At 46.2% G+C, this 21757-nt stretch overlaps 1 protein-coding gene across 1 annotated transcript; it reads left to right on the top strand.

Annotated features, from left to right (window-relative positions):
- The first annotated feature begins 589 nt into the window (after window positions 1–589).
- Window positions 590–21515, top strand: nalf1a (NALCN channel auxiliary factor 1a). Its single transcript, XM_084004777.1, has 3 exons — window positions 590–1754; window positions 17648–17819; window positions 19033–21515. The coding sequence occupies exons 1-3, from the start codon at window positions 1068–1070 to the stop codon at window positions 19329–19331; spliced, it is 1158 nt and encodes a 385-aa protein (XP_083860903.1). The 5' UTR covers window positions 590–1067; the 3' UTR covers window positions 19332–21515.
- The last annotated feature ends 242 nt before the right edge of the window (window positions 21516–21757 follow it).

Raw genomic sequence — 21757 nt, 5'->3', positions numbered from 1 at the left:
TTGTCAAGGTGGCAAGATTAGGTAGCACAATGCCGGATGTTGGGCGACATGACTTTCAAAATAAAACACAATACGTCTTCAGAACCATAACATGCAGTTATTTGTATAAAAGCGTATGAAATATATGTATAGTTTTGTGGTTCAAAAAATGCAACCGTTGTTATTTTCAATTGGGTTATTGGGTTAAACAGTGTACATTTGTAAATATGGCTATTAGCAAGCCGACTTTTGTTTAAAACGCTTTACAATCACAATCAAACTATTCTCTGTTACATAAAATGTTTATGTTTTCCTTGAACTCCCTTTTTTTAAATACAGCTTGCTCTATTATATTTTATTTTTATGGAATTGTTTGTGTTTCTGCAAAGAAGAAACGTTTCTATCACCATGTGAAATACAATACCGTTATTTGAGTTTGAACCATCGGTAACAGGACACATGAAACAACCATGTTCACAGGCCTCGCTGTGGTAGTCCTAAATAACACAAGTCAGCCTGTGACCTTTATTTTGAATGCCGCGACCGGAAACACCGCCCGTTGTTTCCGCTGACTTCACGCAGCTGCCTGCAAACACACACCGTCTCTTGGCGAACATGGCGGCAACTTGACAACGGCAGCGGGATGAAGACGGCGAGGGCTTGAACAAGAAAAGAGGTCCGTTACAGGCTGAAGGCCTTCCGCCGACACAAAGGCAGACAGCTTCGCCATGTTGGAAGAGGATAGCGCCCTTGTCCCTGTACGACCGAGGCCGGGGAAAACGTAAACGCGTCGGTGAGTGTTTCTAAAAACGGAGTCGGGGCTACGCAGAGGAGCGGAGCGGCGCGGCGCGGAGCTCGGGGCGGGCGGGAGGACAGCGGCTTCACCGGTCAGCCATGGAGGATGCGGCCCGTGGTCGCCAGCGTCTAATTTCCCATCCGGCCCACGCTCATTTTAATGGGAATTACCGCTGATCGCCGGGACAACCCACCGCCTGACATTTGAGGGGAAGAAAACGCGAAGCGGACCCCACGTCAATGACTGTTGCGGCAGAGGAGCCCCCACGGTGGAGTCGTCCGGTTCCCAAAATATGACCAGGGGTGCTGGGACGTGTTGGCAGCAAGAAGATGACGACGGCTTCCAAATCTGGCTAGAGCCCCCCCGCGACAACCAAAAGCCATTCACCGACTCAGAGAGGGCGCAGAGATGGCGACTGTCCTTGGCATCCCTCTTGTTCTTAACCATCCTCCTCTCTGATCACCTGTGGTTCTGCGCCGAGGCCAAATTGGCCCGGACCCGGGTCAAGTTCGCGTCCTCCCACCTCCTCTCCCCCCAGACCCACTCAGCACACAGCAGCCTCAGAGGAACCCCAGATGCTATTTTTATAAGAAACTCTACCAAACATGTGTGGCGTCTTGAAACTTGCCACCAGGATAGTTTATCTAAAGACTGCTTTACTTTCGCAGACGCCGACGATTTGTGCGGGGGCCTTTCCGACAAAGAGGGGACGCGGGCTGTAAATATGAGCGATTTGTACCTCTCCTTTTGTAACTCCTACTCTCTGCTGGATTTGTTCTACGGGTCGACGAGTCCGGACAATTTGAACTGCAGCCTCGACGTGCTCGGCGATGGCGACACGACCAGATGCAGCCTGTGCGTCCAGGCGTACCAGCGCTACGACCAGCACGCCCAGGAGAAATACGAGGACTTTGAGCTCCTGACTCAGAAATATGAGCCGGGGGCATATTCAGTGAGGACGTGCATGGAGCAGTGCAAGGTAGGCTGCAGAAGGGAAGGGGGCGGCGGGGGGGTGTATGGAGGGGAGGGGGGGAGGGTGGGTTGATGTGGCGGCCATCTGTTGATTTGGGCCCGGATAGATGCCAGTTTTTGGTCCTCCTCCTCCTGTCGCCATGGAGACGGATGACAGATTCAAGGAGACTCCCGGCTCCGGGCCTCATGTTCATTCATCTCCTCATTGTGTATAGGCCCCATGCTAATGTGCAGATGGAGGCCCTTGCTAGTGTGTGTGTTTTTTTTCCTCCTCCACGCTCCCTTCTTTGACATTGAGGACCGCTTCCGCTCCCCAATCCGCCTGATCAGCCATCGATAACCCAGATAAAGGTTGTTAGGACTGCGCCGTGGCTCGAGCTTTTACAGCCCCGCGCGTATACCCGTCTAATGAGCAGGAAAGGAGGCTGTTGGCGTATGCAAACAACTCTGGGAGCCCGTGTGTGTCCTGTGTGTGCTGTCGCAGTCCGCCAGGTGTTCATCATGGCCGCCCACTCCACATCGAGAGCGTTTCATTAAAGTCAAGAGGTGGTTTCCCTGCTTAATGTGGCGGAAGGGCTGTCTTTGCTTCGACTTGTGTTTGCTCATTAACGGGGCTCGCGCGCAGGCCTCGTGCGGTGGCTAAGGCCCGGGCTTCGCTGTTTGATTGCCGCGCACTGTTTACCAGCTCATAACGGGGGGGAGGGGGGGCAGAGTGGCTCGTGGTGGGTGTCCGGGAAACACGGGATGCGTGCGGCCACGCTGCGAGCACGCCGAGCCGGGCAGAAGCTGCATCCAGCACCGCGGGGAGAGCGCGGAGCTGTCCGCGGTGCTGAATGGCGCTCCCCGGCTCCATTCACAGAAGCCCTGGCCAATCCCAGATGGCTTCCATTCAGCCAACCGGCGGCAGAGACACACGCATAGGCGTCAGGACGCGAATCTAACAAGGCCATCTGCCCGCTTATACAAACCCCGCGCATGCGCACACGGTCATGCATGTGAGCTGGGCCTCCACTGCAAGGCTAGCTTACATTTAGAGGAGGAAAACCCCCCTCTAATGACCAATCCCTCACTTCCTTTTATGTTCTCTTCGCTGTTGGGTGGTTTCATCCTGGCAAAGGCAACGCCGCTTTGGTTCCACTTTCCTTTAAGCATCCTCAAACATGAAATCAGCGTTTCCAGTTTTATATGGGACCAGTTTAAAGGCACGCTGACTCTGATCAGTCGATTTACAGAGAAATAACCGGCAACGATCCTAATAATCGATTAATCGTTTCAGTCGTTAGGATTCTGACTTTTGGGACGTTTTTTGACCTTTGGATCAGCGACTAAATGACTAAGGGAGAAAATAATCATGACATAGACTGTAAAAATAATGTTCAGTTCGTAGCCCGAGTTCTGATATTTCTCGTGGATCATCATTGCCAGAAGCTTCATCTACAGTAGCTCAAAACACCATCGACACTAGCTAGCCTTATAGGAGCCCTATGAAGCCTCCTTGTGTGACATTCTTTCTTTTTCCCTCCGCTGAACGATTTCATGTTTTATCCGCTGCCACTCTCCGGCCCGTTGTTTACCCGCTCTGGGAGCTCACCTCTTGGCACTTGGAGAGAAAACAGTCATTTAGCCGGGCTGCTAATTTCTTTAACAATGACCCCTCTCCATCACCTTCTTGATTATAGGTTTGCGCGGCGCGCACACACACGGAGCGGTAATGTCAAGTGGTGATGTCGTGCTCTCGTCGGGTTAATGGCTACCCGGCTTGGAGAAGCCTAGACCTGTGTGTCTGTGTGGAGAAGATCGAAGGTAGCATGTATTCAAGCGGGGTGGGAAGATCTGTGACATACCCCGGCGATGGTTTTTGACACGGAGAGGTTTGTTTGTTTGCGCAGGAGTGACTCCCGGGGTCCACAGGTGGTGCTTTGATGCCTCTGGCCTGAGGTGAAACATCACACAGTGGACACGGCCGGTGTGCTTTTCCTCACGGTGGGATTCTCCATCACCCGACAGTGGAAACCCACCGCTCATCATGACAGAACATTAAAAACCAGGCCCCCCTTGTCCTGATTGTGAACTGAAACTGATACATTCCTAATAATCAGGAACTCTGGAAGTTGTTTTCACACTTCACAGTGCCCTGTTTGTGGGAGTAAACACAGAAAATGTCTGGGGTTTCCCACCAGAAATGCTGAGTTTCAGGGCTCTTCATTTTTGGGAAAACATCCCAGTTTCCCAGCTTGCACGATCACAGCATGACAGACAAAAAATACCAAAAATAAATATCTCCAATTTGTCACACGCCAATCGTTTTGACAGCAGTGACTAACGGGCAGCTACGATAACTCCTCCCTCTTCGCTGACAAACCGTCTCCTCCCCCCGGCCCCTCCAGGTCCGAGTGGACGTCTAATCTGACTCGTGTGCGAGTGGAAAGGAGGACAGCGACCTCCGTCTTCAGATCCTTGTCGACCGCACACATCAGCATTGATCTGAGCCCTTTTTGAGCCGGAGGGACGGGTGGCAGAAATACCAAGAGGTTGATCCCTATTGATTTGCGCCGAGCCCTCCGTGTCCCTCGTCCTTCATTTGATAGTGGGCTGCTCCCTCCGACCGAAATAGAGCCGTGAAGACATCATGTTGCTCTCTGAACCGGTTTGATTGGCCCAAAGTGTGTGTTTGATATTTACAGTGTTAAAGTTGCCCTCTCATCGTCTGTTATCTCCCTATCTACAATATGGACGGTTATGCCGTTCAGCAGTAAATGATGTGTGACAACAAGGATATCAGCTCCCAGTTGGGGAGGAAACTAAACCCAACACACAGATGGAGCCTCGCGGAGCAATGTGTTGTCCTCGTCGGGTTTGGGAAATTGCTTAAACTCCATATTTGGGGAGAAACAAATCTGTCCTTTCAACAGGAATCTCGCCGCAATGTGTAAAAAGGCCTTGGACCGCATGTTTTAGGGTTTGAATGGTTTCCCCTCTCAGGAGGAGTTGTAAGGACTTGGGTGATCCCCCTGACCTTTAACCTCCTCTAGCGCCATCATATAGTCAACATCTGTCATAATATCGGTCATCTAATGTCTACACAGCAACCTATATCTCAATATAGGATTATATAGAGGACTACATAGAGGACTACACAGAGGATTTTAAAGAGGACTAAATAAAGGACTATATATAGGACTACGTAGGGGACTACACAGAGGACTATATAAAGGACTACAAGAGGACTATATATAGGACTACGTAGGGGACTACACAGAGGACTATATAGAGGACTACACAGAGGACTATATGAAGGACTACAAGAGGACTATATATAGGACTACGTAGGGGACTACACAGAGGACTATATAAAGGACTACAAGAGGACTATATATAGGACTATGTAGGGGACTACACAGAGGACTACAAGAGGACTATATAAAGGACTACAAGAGGACTATATAAAGGACTACAAGAGGACTATATATAGGACTACAAGAGGACTATATAAAGGACTACAAGAGGACTACATATAGGACTATGTAGGGGACTACACAGAGGACTACAAGAGGACTATATGAAGGACTACAAGAGGACTATATATAGGACTACGTAGGGGACTACACAGAGGACTATATAAAGGACTACAAGAGGACTATATATAGGACTACGTAGGGGACTACACAGAGGACTATATAGAGGACTACACAGAGGACTATATGAAGGACTACAAGAGGACTATATATAGGACTACGTAGGGGACTACACAGAGGACTATATAAAGGACTACAAGAGGACTATATATAGGACTATGTAGGGGACTACACAGAGGACTACAAGAGGACTATATAAAGGACTACAAGAGGACTATATAAAGGACTACAAGAGGACTATATATAGGACTACAAGAGGACTATATAAAGGACTACAAGAGGACTACATATAGGACTATGTAGGGGACTACACAGAGGACTACAAGAGGACTATATAAAGGACTACAAGAGGACTATATAAAGGACTACAAGAGGACTATATAAAGGACTACAAGAGGGCTATATATAGGACTACGTAGGGGACTACACAGAGGACTACAAGAGGACTATATATAGGACTACAAGAGGACTATATAAAGGACTACAAGAGGACTACATATAGGACTACGTCGGGGACTACACAGAGGACTATATAAAGGACTACGTAGGGGACTACACATAGGACTACAAGAGGACTATATGACTACAAGAGGACTATATAAAGGACTACAAGAGGACTATATAAAGGACTACAAGAGGGCTATATATAGGACTACGTAGGGGACTACACAGAGGACTACAAGAGGACTATATATAGGACTACAAGAGGACTATATAAAGGACTACAAGAGGACTACATATAGGACTACGTAGGGGACTACACAGAGGACTATATAAAGGACTACGTAGGGGACTACACAGAGGACTACAAGAGGACTATATGACTACAAGAGGACTATATAAAGGACTACAAGAGGACTATAGGACTACGTAGGGGACTACACAGAGGACTACAAGAGGACTATATATAGGACTACATAGGGGACTACACAGAGGACTATATAAAGGACTACAAGAGGACTATATATAGGACCATGTAGGGGACTACACAGAGGACTACATAAAGGTCTACAAGAGGACTATATATAGGACTACATAGAGGATTTGTGTCTATTTTGTTGAGCTGCCTCTTCTCTAAATACTGTGAAGTGAATTTAAGTTCCTCTTTTAAACAGTGATGCTGTGTTTATGTCTCAGGCTTTTATTGTGAAGGGAAAGACTGAAAGGAGCAGTAAACGGTGCCGTTGTCAAATTCAAGGTTAACAGTATTTTACCAAATTAATATATAAATAAAAGTACTTTGCGACCGTCTGTGTTATGATGCTCTACTCAAATTAAATATATAATGTTCATAGAACCGTCTCTCTCCGCTCGTCCGTCCGTCACTCCTTTTAGTGCAAAGCATGATGGTATATGATGCTCGGTGAGTGACCATCGCTTGTCCACATTGGGCCGCGGAGGCGCTCACGCCATTGTGTCTTCCCTGCGGCGGGATGTGAACGCTGACCTTGGGGAGGGTTTTGTCCCTTTGAGATGCTTGGCCCACTCCACGACGGGCCTTTTTCTTTATTATTTATTTTTATGAATGGGTGGATCCCTGAGCGGCATGCTGATGAGGCAGGCAGGGGGAGAGGGGCGGCTAGCTGCTGCAGTGCACGGCAGCGCTTCCATGTTGTGTACGGAGAGCAAGTCACATGACATAACAGCAGGGCAGGGGGGGGTGGGAGGGAAGCCGCACTGGGCGGGGGAAAGGGGTTAAACTGGGTTACCCAGTTAAAAGCCCTCATTTAACCTCTGCGGCGTTTCCATTATAGGTGACATACAGTAACGCTGTCAATCAAGGCCCAGATTGTAATTATAGCTACGTTGTCTCTGCGTATGGGAATGAATCCATTGATCAATCTAATGGTGTTCCCATCAGCCTCAGCTGTACTTTGTGTTCAGTGCTAATCAGGTGACGTGCCTTCAACGTCGTCACACCAGCATCCAGATGGATGACGGCACATTTTAAAAGGGGCTAACTTCACGTTAGCCCAAATCGACGCAGCAGAGGCCGAAACTACATGTCCCACAATGCAGCTCGGTTTGTTTGTTTGCTTGTTAAAACACCTAAGGGTCGGACTAATACCTTCATTCATTTATGGGCATGACATCAATTAGTCTAACAGTCATATTGTCTGCATATGGATTATATTTTACAGGGATAGAAGTCTGAATTCATATCCCAGGCGATGTGAGCTGTATTTTAGGTGCTGGGTGGAGGTTTGGAAAACTGATGACTAGGCAACTCAGATATCCCGTGATCACATCTAAATCCCCCCCTCCCGACCGCCACCGCCACCACTTGGCACTAATGGGATTATCCGACTTCCCCTTATTCCCCAGCGAGGCGCCTCTCTCTTTCACGTGCACCGTTTTTAAAAGAAAAGGCCTTTTCCAACCGGGTCTGCATGTTTACACTGGACTAGGTAGAAGGTTGCAGTCTGATAAGCTCCGTGTGGCCCATTAGGATGATTGAGGATGATGGTCGTCCTGTTAAATGAATTGTCGCTGCACGTGTGTTGAAAATTAGAACAGGAAGTAAGAGGAAAAAAAGTAGACAATATGTTGCAATTGCGCCGACAAACCATGCCGTCCTTCGTTTAGGCTCTAGAGAGGAGGATAAATAAATGTGAATGTGGCAACAAGTCTAATAAGCCACCATCGCTTCCTCCAGGTCGGACTTCCCTGAAAGGTCAGCGCTGTCGGGGCGGTTCTGTTATTGGTCAGCTCGGCGGCGAGGGCTCGCATGCAAAGTTTGATGCCGTTTTGTTTAAATGTCACCGCTACCGTCCGGTTATCTGGCCATTTGTCGCCAGCTAGTTGTTAGCTTGTTGGCAGAGACTTTGAATCGGTTTGTTTACGTGAGCAGCCCATTACTTCCAATTAACCGGCTCCCTGCTTCCTGTTTCCTGCACCTTATGATGCCGATTTGAATATTTCTACTATTCAATGTACGTGATATGTATAAATCTAGAGCAGCAGACCAATATTTGAGCTAAATTCTAGTGTGAGGCCATGTTGTCAACAAATGTGTGGTCGTGGATCTCTCAGTACTTAATGCCCTCCCTAATGTGTCTGCGGCGCTCGGCTCTCAGCCCTTTGTTTCCTACATGGACACATATTCCTCTCAGATATTTAGTTTCATTTAAAACATAAAAAAAGACTTGTCAATTTTAGCAAATGCAAATTGCTCAAGCAGGAGGAAATAGTAAATCTGTTGGGGACTATTTTCTGCAGGCGTAGATGTAAAAACAGCAGCACTGTTTGGACCACAGACAGTCTCTGGTTTCTCCGACAAGTGGATATGTGACGCCGGTGACTGCTTTAATCCACCGTTTAAGGTCAGAGGTCGGGGCGGTGGATGGCAGAGCGCTCCATCTGAGTGAGCCGCTCCGTTTAACGGATGTCAAACGATGATCCGGTACACCCACAGTCCTGATGCCGCTCCGGCGAGACCCCTCTCCTCCACATCCTCACACCTGATCGTGAGTGGAGTGGAGAGCTGCTTCAGCGGCGTTCATCTCGGCCATAACAGGTGACGCTTAATAGGGAGGGAGCCTCTTTAAAACCTAATGGACGCTCCGGAAAAAAAAGCCCTAAAAGTCACAAGGCTGTGATGGCGACGGCATCAGGATTGGGGGGGGCGTATCATCGCAGGAGCTTGTGGGCGGAATGGGAGGCCTCTTGGCACTTTAACTCATTTTGTGCTTGTGTATTAATGCTGCATCCCTGGAAAGCTTTTTATTAACATTTGTGATGCATAATAATACACCGGCGCTCTGCATAGCATGCATGTTTTATTCCAAAAAACAGCAGATCCTGATTGACGTCATGAGTATGTCTCCAGATATGTCTGTCATCTTAAGAACACTTAAAAAAAACTCAGGTTTTGTCTATAAATAATATGGAATATGGACATTTTATAGTAAGTACAGTTCTTATCGTCATGATCCACTATTATAGATTGAATTATGTAAACACACATACATATAAACACAATGAGGGTTGAGTTAAAGGCGAATGGCTGCCGGTAACAGTATATCTGATCTTAGTCCGGTCTGTTGTGGTACCTGTGTGTCAACCCCCCCCACACTGAGCGTTTATCTGGCTGTGATTATCCTGGAGCCACTTCAGTCAATATGTTCCGGGCTTAGGTCAAGCCTCCCGCAGTCAGACAGAGAAAGTAGAGCCACCCTGACCTATCCAGCAGCCAGCATCCAGCTGCAAATGAATTCTTTAAACCCTCGGAGACGAGAGCGCCGGTGCTGGAACCGCGCCAACAGGGATCCCGCCGCCACGGCGGCCCGCTTAATCTACCCGACGTGAAACCAAACCTGGGAAACAAACCTGCTAGCGGTCCAAATTAACGTTGTTTTCCGCGGCGGAGGGGGATTTTTACCTCGGCGGCTTTGTAATCCAACCGATCAGGCTGAAAACAAATCCTGCCATACACATTCATGACCATGTTTTCTCAGAACTGATCTGTGAAACACGGCTCTGGGAAATGTACGCCATCCTTGTCTTCTCGTTCCTGATTGGTGGAAACCGTCCCACAATGCCGTGCGCTCGACAGGGCATTTCCAGCTAAAGGGTTCAGGGTTTCTGGAAGCCTCCGGAGGCCTGTCGATACGATTGACGGATCGCTAGCCAACGTCACAAGCTAAGGACGTGTCGATCTGGAGCTCGCCTGATTTTTAAGGATCAGTTTAGAGTCACAGTATTTGAGAATTTCAAACACAAATACGGTGTGTTTGGGGGGGGGGGATGTCCCTGCCAATGTCTGCGGAAGAGCAACCACTGTGGCCACAAGCAGCAATTAAAGAAGCTGAAACATAGTGTTAGAGCTCCCCAGGCCTGTCATTAGCGCCGGGAACGGATCGCTAACCAAGACCCCCGTTTACTGTTTCCACCTTTTTAAACATTGTTCTGCTTTCTGAACGTTAGGAACATTTATTTACAGCCTTATGCACAAATTAAAGTGAGATTTAAGCTCCTGCTTTTTTTTTTTTTGCATATAATAATATAAAAATAGGGCCCAGGTAGTGTGAGAGCCACTTCCTGTTTGCGTGATCTGTGTCATTCAGCTTCTAACTCTCACTCTGCAGCTGACTCATGTGCTTTTTATAGCTGTTTTAATAGCCAGTCCGTGTGTGTGTGTGTGTGTGTGTGTGTGTGTGTGTGTGTGTGTCCTGCTGGGAAGAAAGCGAGTGTTGATACTTAACGGTGTTGAGTTAAAGTTCTTCCCCGGGGACGGCAGTTAACCTGCTGCTTGGTTCAGGAAGTCCGGCTCGGGAACGGCCCGCTACCGGCTGATTTTGTGGGTTTTACGACCTTCCTTTTTGGCTCTGCATCACTCTACATGCGTTAGACGCCATTATGGCTTAAAGCGAGTGTAGGTGATTTATTCTAGCAACCTTTTTTTTTTGTGTTCTATTTGTAGAAATTTGGAGGGGAGCCTGATGATTTGAGATGATTCCAGCTGTGTGTAACGCCTCATTTATGCCGGGGGTTTCCTCGCTCTCAGCTGCTCCAGAAGCCTCCTTGAGGTGCATTTAAGGGATTGGATGATCCTCCGTGACAGCGGAGGGTGAACGAGGAGAGGCATAAACTAGCATTATGGAAAAGCTAGATTTAGAGACTTTTTTGGAGCTAGTGCTGCAAGCTCCTTTCCCTAAAATCCAGCTGGCGACACTGGGATGCGTTTCAAATCCAGCGTGCTGTTGCTGGTTGCTCCAGTGTTTCCGCCCCCCCAGCTTTAATGGCATTAATAAACACATTTTAATCAAATAATTCCGTTTCTTACAGACCTTTAAAGGCCAGAGGAGCAAAAACCCAGACAAACAAGGCTATAAAATTGATGAATTGCACGCCCGATGGAAGCAGCACAACCAGGGAGGACCCACATGTCGAGTCAGACAGCGGCAGCTTCGACGGAGGCACTTTTAATCAAACAAAATGTCTTCCAGGTTCCCACAAGGCAGGCAGGTACAGCTGGAGGATGAGAAGCGAGAACTCGAAGAGGAGCGGACAAAAGAGGATAGGGCGGAGATAACGAGGGACAGGTGACGGCTGGACAGCAACAGGTGAAGCTCTCGCAGGCAGGAAGTAAAGCGAGACGAGGCGCGCGAGGAGAGGACTTTCAAAGTAAAACACAACAAAGAGAAACCAGAGGGCTGTAGCAAAAAAGATTGGGAGTTTGACATTGGAAATGCAGTTTTTCCCTTTGTTGACAAGCATTCACTAAACAGGAAGCGAGAAGAGGTTAGCGTAGCTTAGCACAAAAGCTGGTAACGGATGGAAACCACTAGCTTGAATCTGGGCTACAGACTGACACAAATGGGTAAAAATAGCAAAAAAAAATTCAGTTGAAGGTTTTAACTGTATTTTCAAATAATACTAATATGAAATCACTTTAATAAAACAAGAAAGTGATAGAAAAAATGCAGAAGCAGTCACATAATGTATTAAAGGAAATGTGTATGCATTATGGACGTTCAAATCCATACAAACACATATCTTAGTTATGATTTCCATTTGCTTTAGCCCATGTTGTTTCCAAATTGCCATTTATCTAGCCTTGGTTATTTTTCAAGCATTTGTTCTAAATATTCAGTCTGGTCACCTCAAGGAGAAATTACACCTTTAATTCAATTTTCAGGAAACCTTCCCCTTTTAACACCAACTAAACTTCCCTTATTAGTTCAAATGATTGCAAAATATATCTGAAAGTGGATATATTTGTGGTTTATTATGTGATGCTGCAGCCTCTGCCTTAGGAGACATTTTCGCTTGCCATTTTTCCTCACGGTGGTGGCAAATTCGCCGAGTATTGAGCAAACGCTGCCGTTCCTCGGCTGCTCAGTGGTTCCTCTCGTCTGCAGACGAGCTCCCCCGCAGTCCTCGCTGCTGTCAGATGACAGGCGTGTGAATGGGAATGGCGAGGGGAAGCCCCGCTCCACGGCGATGCCGAATGGAGGGAAGAGACGCTCTGCATGTCAGATTTACAGGAGCTGTCAGCCTGAGGCGGCCGCTGCCCGCGAGCCGCAGGGATGACCACGACTGACTTGCTTTTATCACACGTGTGGTTTTATTTCTTCAGCCCAGCAGAGAGAATGCTTTGTAGTATTAAACAAGCATCATCTCTCCATCATAAACGTGACATCTCCTGCTGTTGCATATTTATTTATATATAGCACCAATTTAGCGCTGTTATTCTCCACATCCTTTTCCATTCATTCAAGCAGGGATGACTAGCTTCCCTTTCCAAGTGTTCTAGCAGCTTCCACAACAGCTAACGCTAAGCAACGACATTATAGCTTCTATAATGTGTTGCCAATGACTCAGCAGGTGTTTAGATGACATGAAATAAAGTACTGTGTGGGATTCAGTAATATGTTACCAAGCTAAGCTAATTTGCTTCCTCTCACAATGTTACAAGCAGTTTCCAGTCGACCTAGGCTAACTAGCTTCCATGTTTATGTTGTGGTACTTGCAGCTTCCACCCGGGCTAGGCTAACTAGGTTCCATGTCCATGTTGTGGTACTTGCAGCTTCCACCCAGGCTAGGTTAACTAGCTTCCATGTCCATGTTGTGGTACTAGCAGCTTCCACTCAGGCTAGGCTAACTAGCTTCCATGTTTATGTTGTGGTACTAGCAGCTTCCACTCAGGCTAGGTTAACTAGCTTCCATGTCCATGTTGTGGTACTAGCAGCTACCACTCAGGCTAGGTTAACTAGCTTCCATGTCCATGTTGTGGTACTAGCAGCTTCCACTTGGGCTAGGTTAACTAGCTTCCAAGACCATGTTGTGGTACTAGCAGCTTCCACTCAGGCTAGGCTAACTAGCTTCCATGTCCATGTTGTGGTACTAGCAGCTTCCACTCAGGCTAGGTTAACTAGCTTCCATGTCCATGTTGTGGTACTAGCAGCTTCCACTCAGGCTAGGCTAACTAGCTTCCATGTCTATGTTGTAGTACTAGCAGCTTCCAGCGAGGCTAACTAGCTTCCATGTCCATGTTGTGGTACTAGCGGCTTCCAGTCAGGCTAGGTTAACTAGCTTCCATGTCCATGTTGTGGTACTAGCGGCTTCCAGTCAGGCTAGGCTAACTCGCTACCACTGAGTGCTCAAGCTAGGCCAACTTCCTTTCACTTTTTCTGCTTGAAACTTTGATGTTGCTTCCCCGAATACAAAAAAAAAGTTATCTATCCCTTATTTATCCAATAGCTGCAGTAGTATAATGCAATTCTTATTTCCTTACACAAAATGTGAGGAGAATTTTGGTATGTATTATATATGTATTATGCATTTTCACTAGTTTAGGAGGATTCTGGAGGTTTGAAGTTAATGAACAAAAGAGAAAAAAAAGCAGTTTATACTGCAAACCAACAGACATTTATCTGAGGTTATGAAACAGTATGTTCTGGCTGGTGAGAGGACTACAGAAAATAAGAAGCAATCCATGACTTGCTCTACAGTCTGCTTCTTATATAATAATAATCATCACTGTGGTGAAATTCTGTTGCCAGCGCTGCTGACACTTATCTGCCAAAGCATCAGCGTTTGAATCTTAATTTCTGAATGTTATTTTTAGGCTTCAAAAGATTTGCATGCGAGCACCGGCGTAAAAATGTCTCACTGCCGTATTTTACATCACTGCGTAAATGTAAATATCCAGATAGTCCGGATGGCCTTGATTTCATTTTCGATTCGAAGCTTTGGCTGATGTAACAACTAGAGGGGGGCTGTGTGAACAAATGGCCAGACTGGGGATGGAATCGGCAGCAGGCATAAAGGTGGAAATGGTCGCCAGCTTGGTGTCTTTCCTGTCAGTGTCTCTGGGCTTCAGTACATTGTTTGAAGCAGACTAAGCTGCATGGCGACAGAGGCTCTTTGAGTGCCAGGTTCCCATTCACACTGATCACACATTAGACTGATCAAATCAGACTCCAGGCCTGCTTCCTGACTAACTCAATTTGCTCTCATACGCTTCCCTTTTCACACTGAACACACGCACACATTTACACACACACACACACCTGGTTGTGCACTTCTACATGTGCGCACAAACGGAAAAACCAGCCGAGAGTGGGGCAGTACCCATTGAGCTCTAATGAAAAGCAGAAAAAGCTGTTACCTTGGCAACTGCCAGCATAAATCTTCAAGAGGACCCAGATTTCCTGTCAGACTGCGATCGTATTGTTTTGGTTCTCTTTTGACAACCGCAGCATCCCTGGACAGATTATCTCACGGCTGGCAAGAATTTATGCAAAATCATTGTGAATTAAACAACACCCATTTGTGCAGACAGGAAGACGCAGCGCCGAAAAATCCCCCAGTCATGGATTTAACACCGCCACCGAATACCAAACTCTGAACGCCCAAACACATCCAATGATGTGACTGATTTCATCTTGGACATGAGCCAGTGTCGCGTTCAGTCGTAGAGTCGGCGAGATCACTGGCAGAGGCGGAAGGTGATTTATCCAAATTACCCTCGAACATACAAGTAACCGTTTCAATGAACATCTTTACCAAGACGGAATATCCAGTTTTACCCTTCACTGTGAGCATAACCTGGCTTATAATGGAGACAGATCTCCCATCAAGGCACTGAAATCACAGTGTTTTCTATTTTTTTGGTGTTGAAGGATGAGTGCATTAACGCTGTAAAGGATTTATCCCCTGCAGTCCTGTTTATACCACTCTCCAACTGTACCAACACAAAGTCATACATATCTGGAACCTATTTGATTTTGCAAAGCCAATAAGGTCCACACTGTTCTCATTATTATCATCAGCATAATCAGATTATTATAATAATTATAATTGCCTCTGCAGCATTTTATATCTTTGTATTGTGCTCTGCAGGACACAAATCAACCCCCCCAATGTGATTTTTCGAAGACGTTGTATGCGGGACATATTTACCTTTTTTAAAGTCTTGTGGAGGTCCAGGATGTAATTTAACCAAACACCCAAAACCCACAGTGACAGTTAACAGACCCACCTCCCAGCCATAGATGTTCCTCTGAGGTTAAATAACACAAGGGCATAATTAACTGTGTGCCTTGTGTTCTCTGCTGTGACATCTCTCTCCTTGGGGTTTTGCACTTGTGATTGTGCTTCTGGAGGCGACCATGGCACGTGCTAAATGTTAGCAAAAGCAAGATTTCCATAAGGTTTTCTCATATCGACCACAAAAAAACGAGGTGTGATGTGCTGTAGTGACCAGCAGTCACCACCAGAGGTCATCTGTATAGTGTAAAAAAAATGCAGAAAGATGGCGACTCAGTGTTTCCATCTTTTGTTGCCTTAAAAAGCTTATAGTTTGTAGTAGGGATGCTTGCTTTGCCGCAGCCTTTTGAAGCACTATATCCATCCAGTGTTAATGTTTTATTGTCATTGTTTCATTGACGTGGTCGCGGTGCTTCCTCTCTGAGCAGCTCACCGTTGACATCCCTAATTTGTAGTCAAATGATTGATCTACCACCACCATCTGCTCCATCCAGCCCATAAAGTGGTGATGCCATCTTTTGGGAGGTCGGATCTGGAGGTCAAATGGAGGGTTTCGGAAAACAAAGTGTTTTTTGAGCATTAAAGCATGCAAACATGTTCTAGAAGCAACCTGAAATACAAGTATGAACCAGAAAATGGGCATTAAAAAGGTCCTCTTTAACAAAAAATGAAGACATTCTAAATGATTCGCTCACTTTGTTTATCTATATTGACCTGATTGCCGCAACCGGTCTGTTTTGTCTTGAATTCATGACTCCGAAACGGCCATTGTGGCCCTCTTGCTTGAATGTGTCAGGTTGTCAAGGTAGTTTGCCGTTGACAGAGACGAGCAACCTGTGTGTGGGTTGCTCATGATGCGGTTGTTTACCCAGAACGACATGTGTTCACTCGCTTAAGTGGGCGCAAACCCTGCAAACCTCCTCCTTTAGCCTGCTAGCGCCAGACAGAACATGTGACACAGCAAAACGTCAAAATAGATAATGATATAGTGTTAAATGAGGGATAAATGAATTGATTAGTTGGTGCCTTTGTAGCCATGCTAGCAGTGAAGGTTGTTGCTAATTAGCGAAAGCGCTTCGCATTAATTAGCCACATTTGTTATCTAACAGCCCCATCTGTACTTGCTAACAGGCTAAGCTAATGTAGCGAACATGTTAAACATCAGAATGCTAGCTTGGTTGTTCACAGAGCTGCTTGTTATTAGTAGCCTGTATTATTGTTCTTATTTGTGTTTATTGTTATGTACTGCAATTGAGTTAGGAACGTTGAACAGTACTATCAAAAGTATTATCAAAACTGAAGCAGATGCTTATTAAAGATGTATGTTTATGACATGTGTATATCATTTAAAACAACAACACACTGTAGATATATATATATATATATATATATATATATATATATATATATATATATATATATATATAACTGTGGTTATTTTACTATTTAAAAGTATTGTCCTCGAAGGTGAACTTAAATGGATGTAGCACATAAATTGGTGTTTTTTGTGTGTGGTTGCCATTTATTTAGACTCGGACTTCCCTATTACAAGTCACTGTAGACTCACATGGCGGCTGTTTGTCGGACAGCCTTTCATCCCACCAGGTTGGTGGAGATTTTGGCAGCAGGAGGGGCTTTGGAAACAAACAGAGGCTGGACCATGGACTGTCTGTGCTTCCTGCTTTTAATTTCCCTTCTCCTGTGTTAATCCTGGTGAAAAAGCATGGGACCAAATAGCTGAAAATGAGAAAGAAGCGTGGTTTGTCCTTGGTTCATTTTGTTTGACTAAGCCTGAGGGTTTGGCTATTACATGTCACCATCTGTCTCCTTATGCACATATACGTCTTTGTGTTTGGCCTCCCGGTAAACTACAGCGGAGACGACTCAGAGGATGGATGGATAGATAGATAGATAGATAGATAGATAGATTATTCCAAAAAGTTCAACACCTACCTGCTGCGTCTCATAATCCACATCCCATCAATAAACACACGATGACACTGTATTTGCCGTACTTTACTTTCTGCAGGAACATTGATTCAATATCCCAGAGGCTACGCCAGCTGACTTGCCTTGGCTACTATCTCCCCAGCTTTCGTTCATGCATGAAATGCTGGGTGTCCATTTTTGGGAAAGAAAAAGTTTTTATCTGTATATGTGGAATGACTTTTCAGCACCGTGTCCAAATCCTCTATTAAGCGGTGGGGGGGGGCTCCCTCCAGGGGATCAACCAGCATCTATTCACGTCTGTCTTCTTCTTCCTCCTCAGACGGCCTACAAGCCCTGGCTGTGCGCTCAGTATTTCCCTACCACCCAGCTGTCCTGTCAGAGGAAGGTCCCGTGCCACCAGTACTGCCTGGAGGTCCAGCAGAGCTGTCCGTTCATCCTGCCCGACAACGACGACCTGATCCACGGCGGCAGCCCCAGCTTCATCTGCACAGGTCGGTACCCGCTCGCCATCCTCCCCACGTTCATTTATGTCAGTATATTCTCCAAAAGGATGAGAATTCAGTGGTTGTTACTTCCAGCAAAACAGGTGAGAGGTGTTTCTCAAGGCTTTCTGATGACATCTAGTGGCGAGTTTGAGCACAGCAGAGCTCAGACAAGGACATTTTAACAGCAATTGTCTCTATATTTACAGTGTTTATACAGTAGTATCCACTGAGGCCCGTCTGTGTGACAACCACGTTATCAGGAATCTGAGCTGTTTGCAGTTTTTCAGGAGGAGGCCTCTGCACAGGTGGAGGCTCGAGCTGGAAATGATGCCAGGTCAACAATGTTTTATGAGCTGACAAATGATTAGCGGGCAGAAGAGAGGGGAGGGGTGATGTATTTGTTTCATTTTGCTGGATGGAGAAAGGAGAGCAGTAGATAACTTTTAGTCGCCCCGGGCGAGATGAATAATAGAGAAAAATAGATATTGGAGATTAAACGTTAATGCACTTTCTCAAATAAGTTTCGAAAGAGTTAAATAGGTCATAAAAAGTTGTACTTTAGCAAATCATTTATCTGCATGCCTTTTGTTCACCTTTAATTTGTCTGTTTATATCAAACACTCTAGCTGGAATATTTATTATTTAATCTTTCAAAAAGGCCAGAAAGATTAATTTAATTTAATTCTAAACATGTATATTGATTTCAGATAGAAAAAGCCTTTATTAATAATAATCTGCAATTAAAAGCTTGCGCTCTATTGATTCATGTATGTGTTTTCCTGCAAAGGTTTCACAGTAAAAGCAACTGATGGGTCAGGTTTTATTTTGAAAACAGAAACAGGAAGTCTCAAATCCAACCCACCTTTTATCATTTTCCTACAGTTCATATTAAGAACGATGAAAAGAGAGCCAAATATCTATTTCATTTCGCAGTTTGACAAACTTTAACCAAAAGATTTGACCTTTGACCTAAGCCACGCCCCCTAGCCACCAGCAGAGATCCCCACAGGATGCTGATTGGTCAGTTCATCACTTGAAATAGTGGTTTTGAGGTAAAAAAAAAATAAGTGTCGGCTTCAAACTCTTTGCGTTTCAGTTCATTCAGAAATGATTTCCCCTGGGGTCAGCCGTCCCGTCAACACGCCGAATCGCCGTGGTTATTTATCCCCAAGAAAGTGCAGGAAGTCAGCATTTTTCTCCTGTGTCGTCTCCTCCTCAGGGCTCCTGGCGGACCATCTATCAGACGGCGAGGCGGAGTGCTGCGACGTCCGATGGGACTCCAAAATGGACAACCCCTCAGGCGGGACACTAAAAAGGACTGCCTCTTCCTGCCAGCCCGAGGGGGCCTCGGTCACCTCCGCCGCCACCCCGCGACTCTGCAGCGGGCGGCTGAAGATCTGCCTGCTGGCCCTCGTCCTCCTACACACTGTCATCATCATATCCGCCTCCCACAATTCCACGTTGGTGGGCGTGGCGGCCATTTTCTCGCCAGAGGAGAGCGCTCCGAAGGAGGAGTGAGCCTTCGGAGGGGGGGGGAGCCGATAATGTGGCTTTAACCGTGGCGTTGGCTGCCAGGGACACATCTGGCGAGGCGACCACAGGGTGTGGGCGGGGTTTAAACTGGAGCCGAGGGCGCTGGGATTGGACATCGACCGGACCGAGATGTTTGAGGACCACCCCCCTAAAAGAACTGACCTCTTGCCACTTGAAACCTGCTCATTGTTTCTATTCCATCCAAATGTTTTCTAGCATATCGTCCCTCCCCTTCCTCCCCCTTCCTCCTCCCCTTCCTGTCCTGGCGTTTTCGGTGTGTGTGGCTGGAAGAATGTGGGGAAAACGGACATCGATGAAGTGCTCGATCATCACCTTTTAGATCTTTTGCTGCATTCCTTTCAGGGGCCAGAATGTTTTTGACACGTGTTCCACTACCTTGTATGTGATGTTGCCCATGGGAGGGGAGGGGGGGGGGCGTCTCATCCGTCACTCATGTGGGGGGGGGGGTCTCTGAAAACAAACAAAATGTACGTGATTCTTCTATATTCTGATGTTCAGCTTGTGTTTTGTCCCACTTAGACCTTTTTTCTCCGCACGCCGACACGTTCTAGGACCTTAAGTGCTCTGAGGCGCGTTCTCTTCTAACTTGCTGGGCCATTGAGCAAGTTGGGAGCGACGGGGTAAAAACCCAGGGACCCCTAGGGAACAGTCGCATGATGCCAAAACACCAGGGGCCTCGCTCGTCAAGCGGGCGTACGCCGGTTCCAACGTCTTTCCTTTCAGTCTGGTCGCCTAAACCGAGGGGCTTGAACCCAAAATGCTGCGGATTGTGATTGGATCACGAGAGAGGGGGGGGCGTGGCTTACTCGAATGCGTAAACTCCCAACTCCAGCCACGTTCTTTCCCGACTTGTGATGTCAGAGACGTCGAGGAGAAGAACCGTGTGTCTCCAGATTTAAAGCGCTTATTTTCTAGAACATCGGCAGGGAAAAACACTCGAGCGCCCGGTTTGATCGGCGGGGCCCGGATCTTCGAGTGCCTCTCCGCTGCGTACCCCGAGTGAGGCTGATATCGGCAACGGAGCAATATAGAAAACTTTTCTGTTTGGTGGTGAATCAGTCAATCAATCAATCAATCAATCAGTCGGTCCGTCGACTCTTAAATACCCTTAGACGAGCTGATCAACCGCTATCTCTCACAGGCTAGCAAAGGGCTGTGTTAGTGTCAGCATGCGAGGAGCGTGAGGAGTTTTCAAGGGCTGATCCATCCGATCTTTTTCATTTCGTATTTTTTATTTTATTTTGCACGACTTCTTAGCGACGACACACTGAGCAAAAAGATTAGCGACTAGTGATAAACCAAAAATAAAACGCCGAGGACAGACTGGAGTTTCGGCTGTGACATCGCAGAAATCGGAGTCTCGACCTCTGGGTTTTTCGTCCACTTTAGCCCCGCCCACCCACTTTCACTCCCTCTGGTTTCGCTCGGTTCTCTCCCGCGACGCGTCGTTCCGTCGGTTTTTGTTTCCCTTCGCCAAACTGTGACGACGAGAACTACGTTTCCCTTGAAGACAGCAGCGGATGTAACAGGCCCACACTTTGTGCTTCGTCCCCTCGATCTCTAGCTGTTCACGATCTGAGTCCTGTGGATCTATGCAGATGAACCCCACCCTAACACCACCACCATCCCCCCACCCCCTTGTCCTTTCTGTTGTAAATATGTCCTGAGGATGTGGGATCCCCAAATGGCCGCCCCTCCCCCACCCTCCTCCTCCCCCGCCCCTCCCACTGTTGCAATCTCACTGTGTTTTCTGTTCGCCTCCTTGGTTTTTGTCTGTTTTTTGAGAATTTTGCCGCATTTTTCTGTTGTCTAAAGCAGTGGTGTCAGTTGATGAGTAGGACTAAGTTGGATGTTAAAAAGAGACGAGATGAAGAGGTCTTGAGAAAAAATCCACAAAAAAAAAAAAAAAAAAGATGAAGCTTGAATTGAGAAGGGTTCAAATATAGAGAAAAAATTATGATAAAGTTGTCATATTGTCATACTAGAGATGCTTTAGTTTGCTAATTTACTTTCTTTTTTTTCTACAAAAGACTTGGATGAAATTATTTATAAAATGCGTCCCACGAGTCATGACCTTTTTTGGACGTAAAACAAATACATTTATTAACATTTTGTTCAAAAGAAAATAAATATAAATTATGTTAAACATGACTGGTGTATGTGCTTTTTTTCCTGTCTGAGTGTCTTTGACATAACAATAACAACAGAACAAAGTTATGAAAATGAATAAATAATCATATAAATACGTTGTGTAAAATGAAATATAAATCATATTGAGGTGAGTTTTAAAAACCTCTTCAATTAATCTCACATTGTCATTATTTGTCATTTTTATAATTATATTGGGTATGATTTTCATTTAATTTGAAAAACTCTGCTATTATTTCATA

Source organism: Eutrigla gurnardus (assembly GCF_963514095.1).
Source record: "Eutrigla gurnardus genome assembly, chromosome: 24".
Lineage (NCBI taxonomy): Eukaryota > Metazoa > Chordata > Actinopteri > Perciformes > Triglidae > Eutrigla > Eutrigla gurnardus.
The sequence above is the reverse complement of the archived record's forward strand: the minus strand, read 5'-3'. Positions and strand labels throughout refer to the sequence as shown.

Excerpts from the sequence above, each read along its gene's own strand:
- nalf1a (XM_084004777.1), top strand. The coding sequence starts at position 1,068 with ATGACCAGGGGTGCTGGGACGTGTTGGCAGCAAGAAGATGACGACGGC. Across the intron at positions 1,755-17,647 it reads CGTGCATGGAGCAGTGCAAG|ACGGCCTACAAGCCCTGGCT; the intron begins GTAGGCTGCAGA and ends CTTCCTCCTCAG. Across the intron at positions 17,820-19,032 it reads CCCCAGCTTCATCTGCACAG|GGCTCCTGGCGGACCATCTA; the intron begins GTCGGTACCCGC and ends TCTCCTCCTCAG.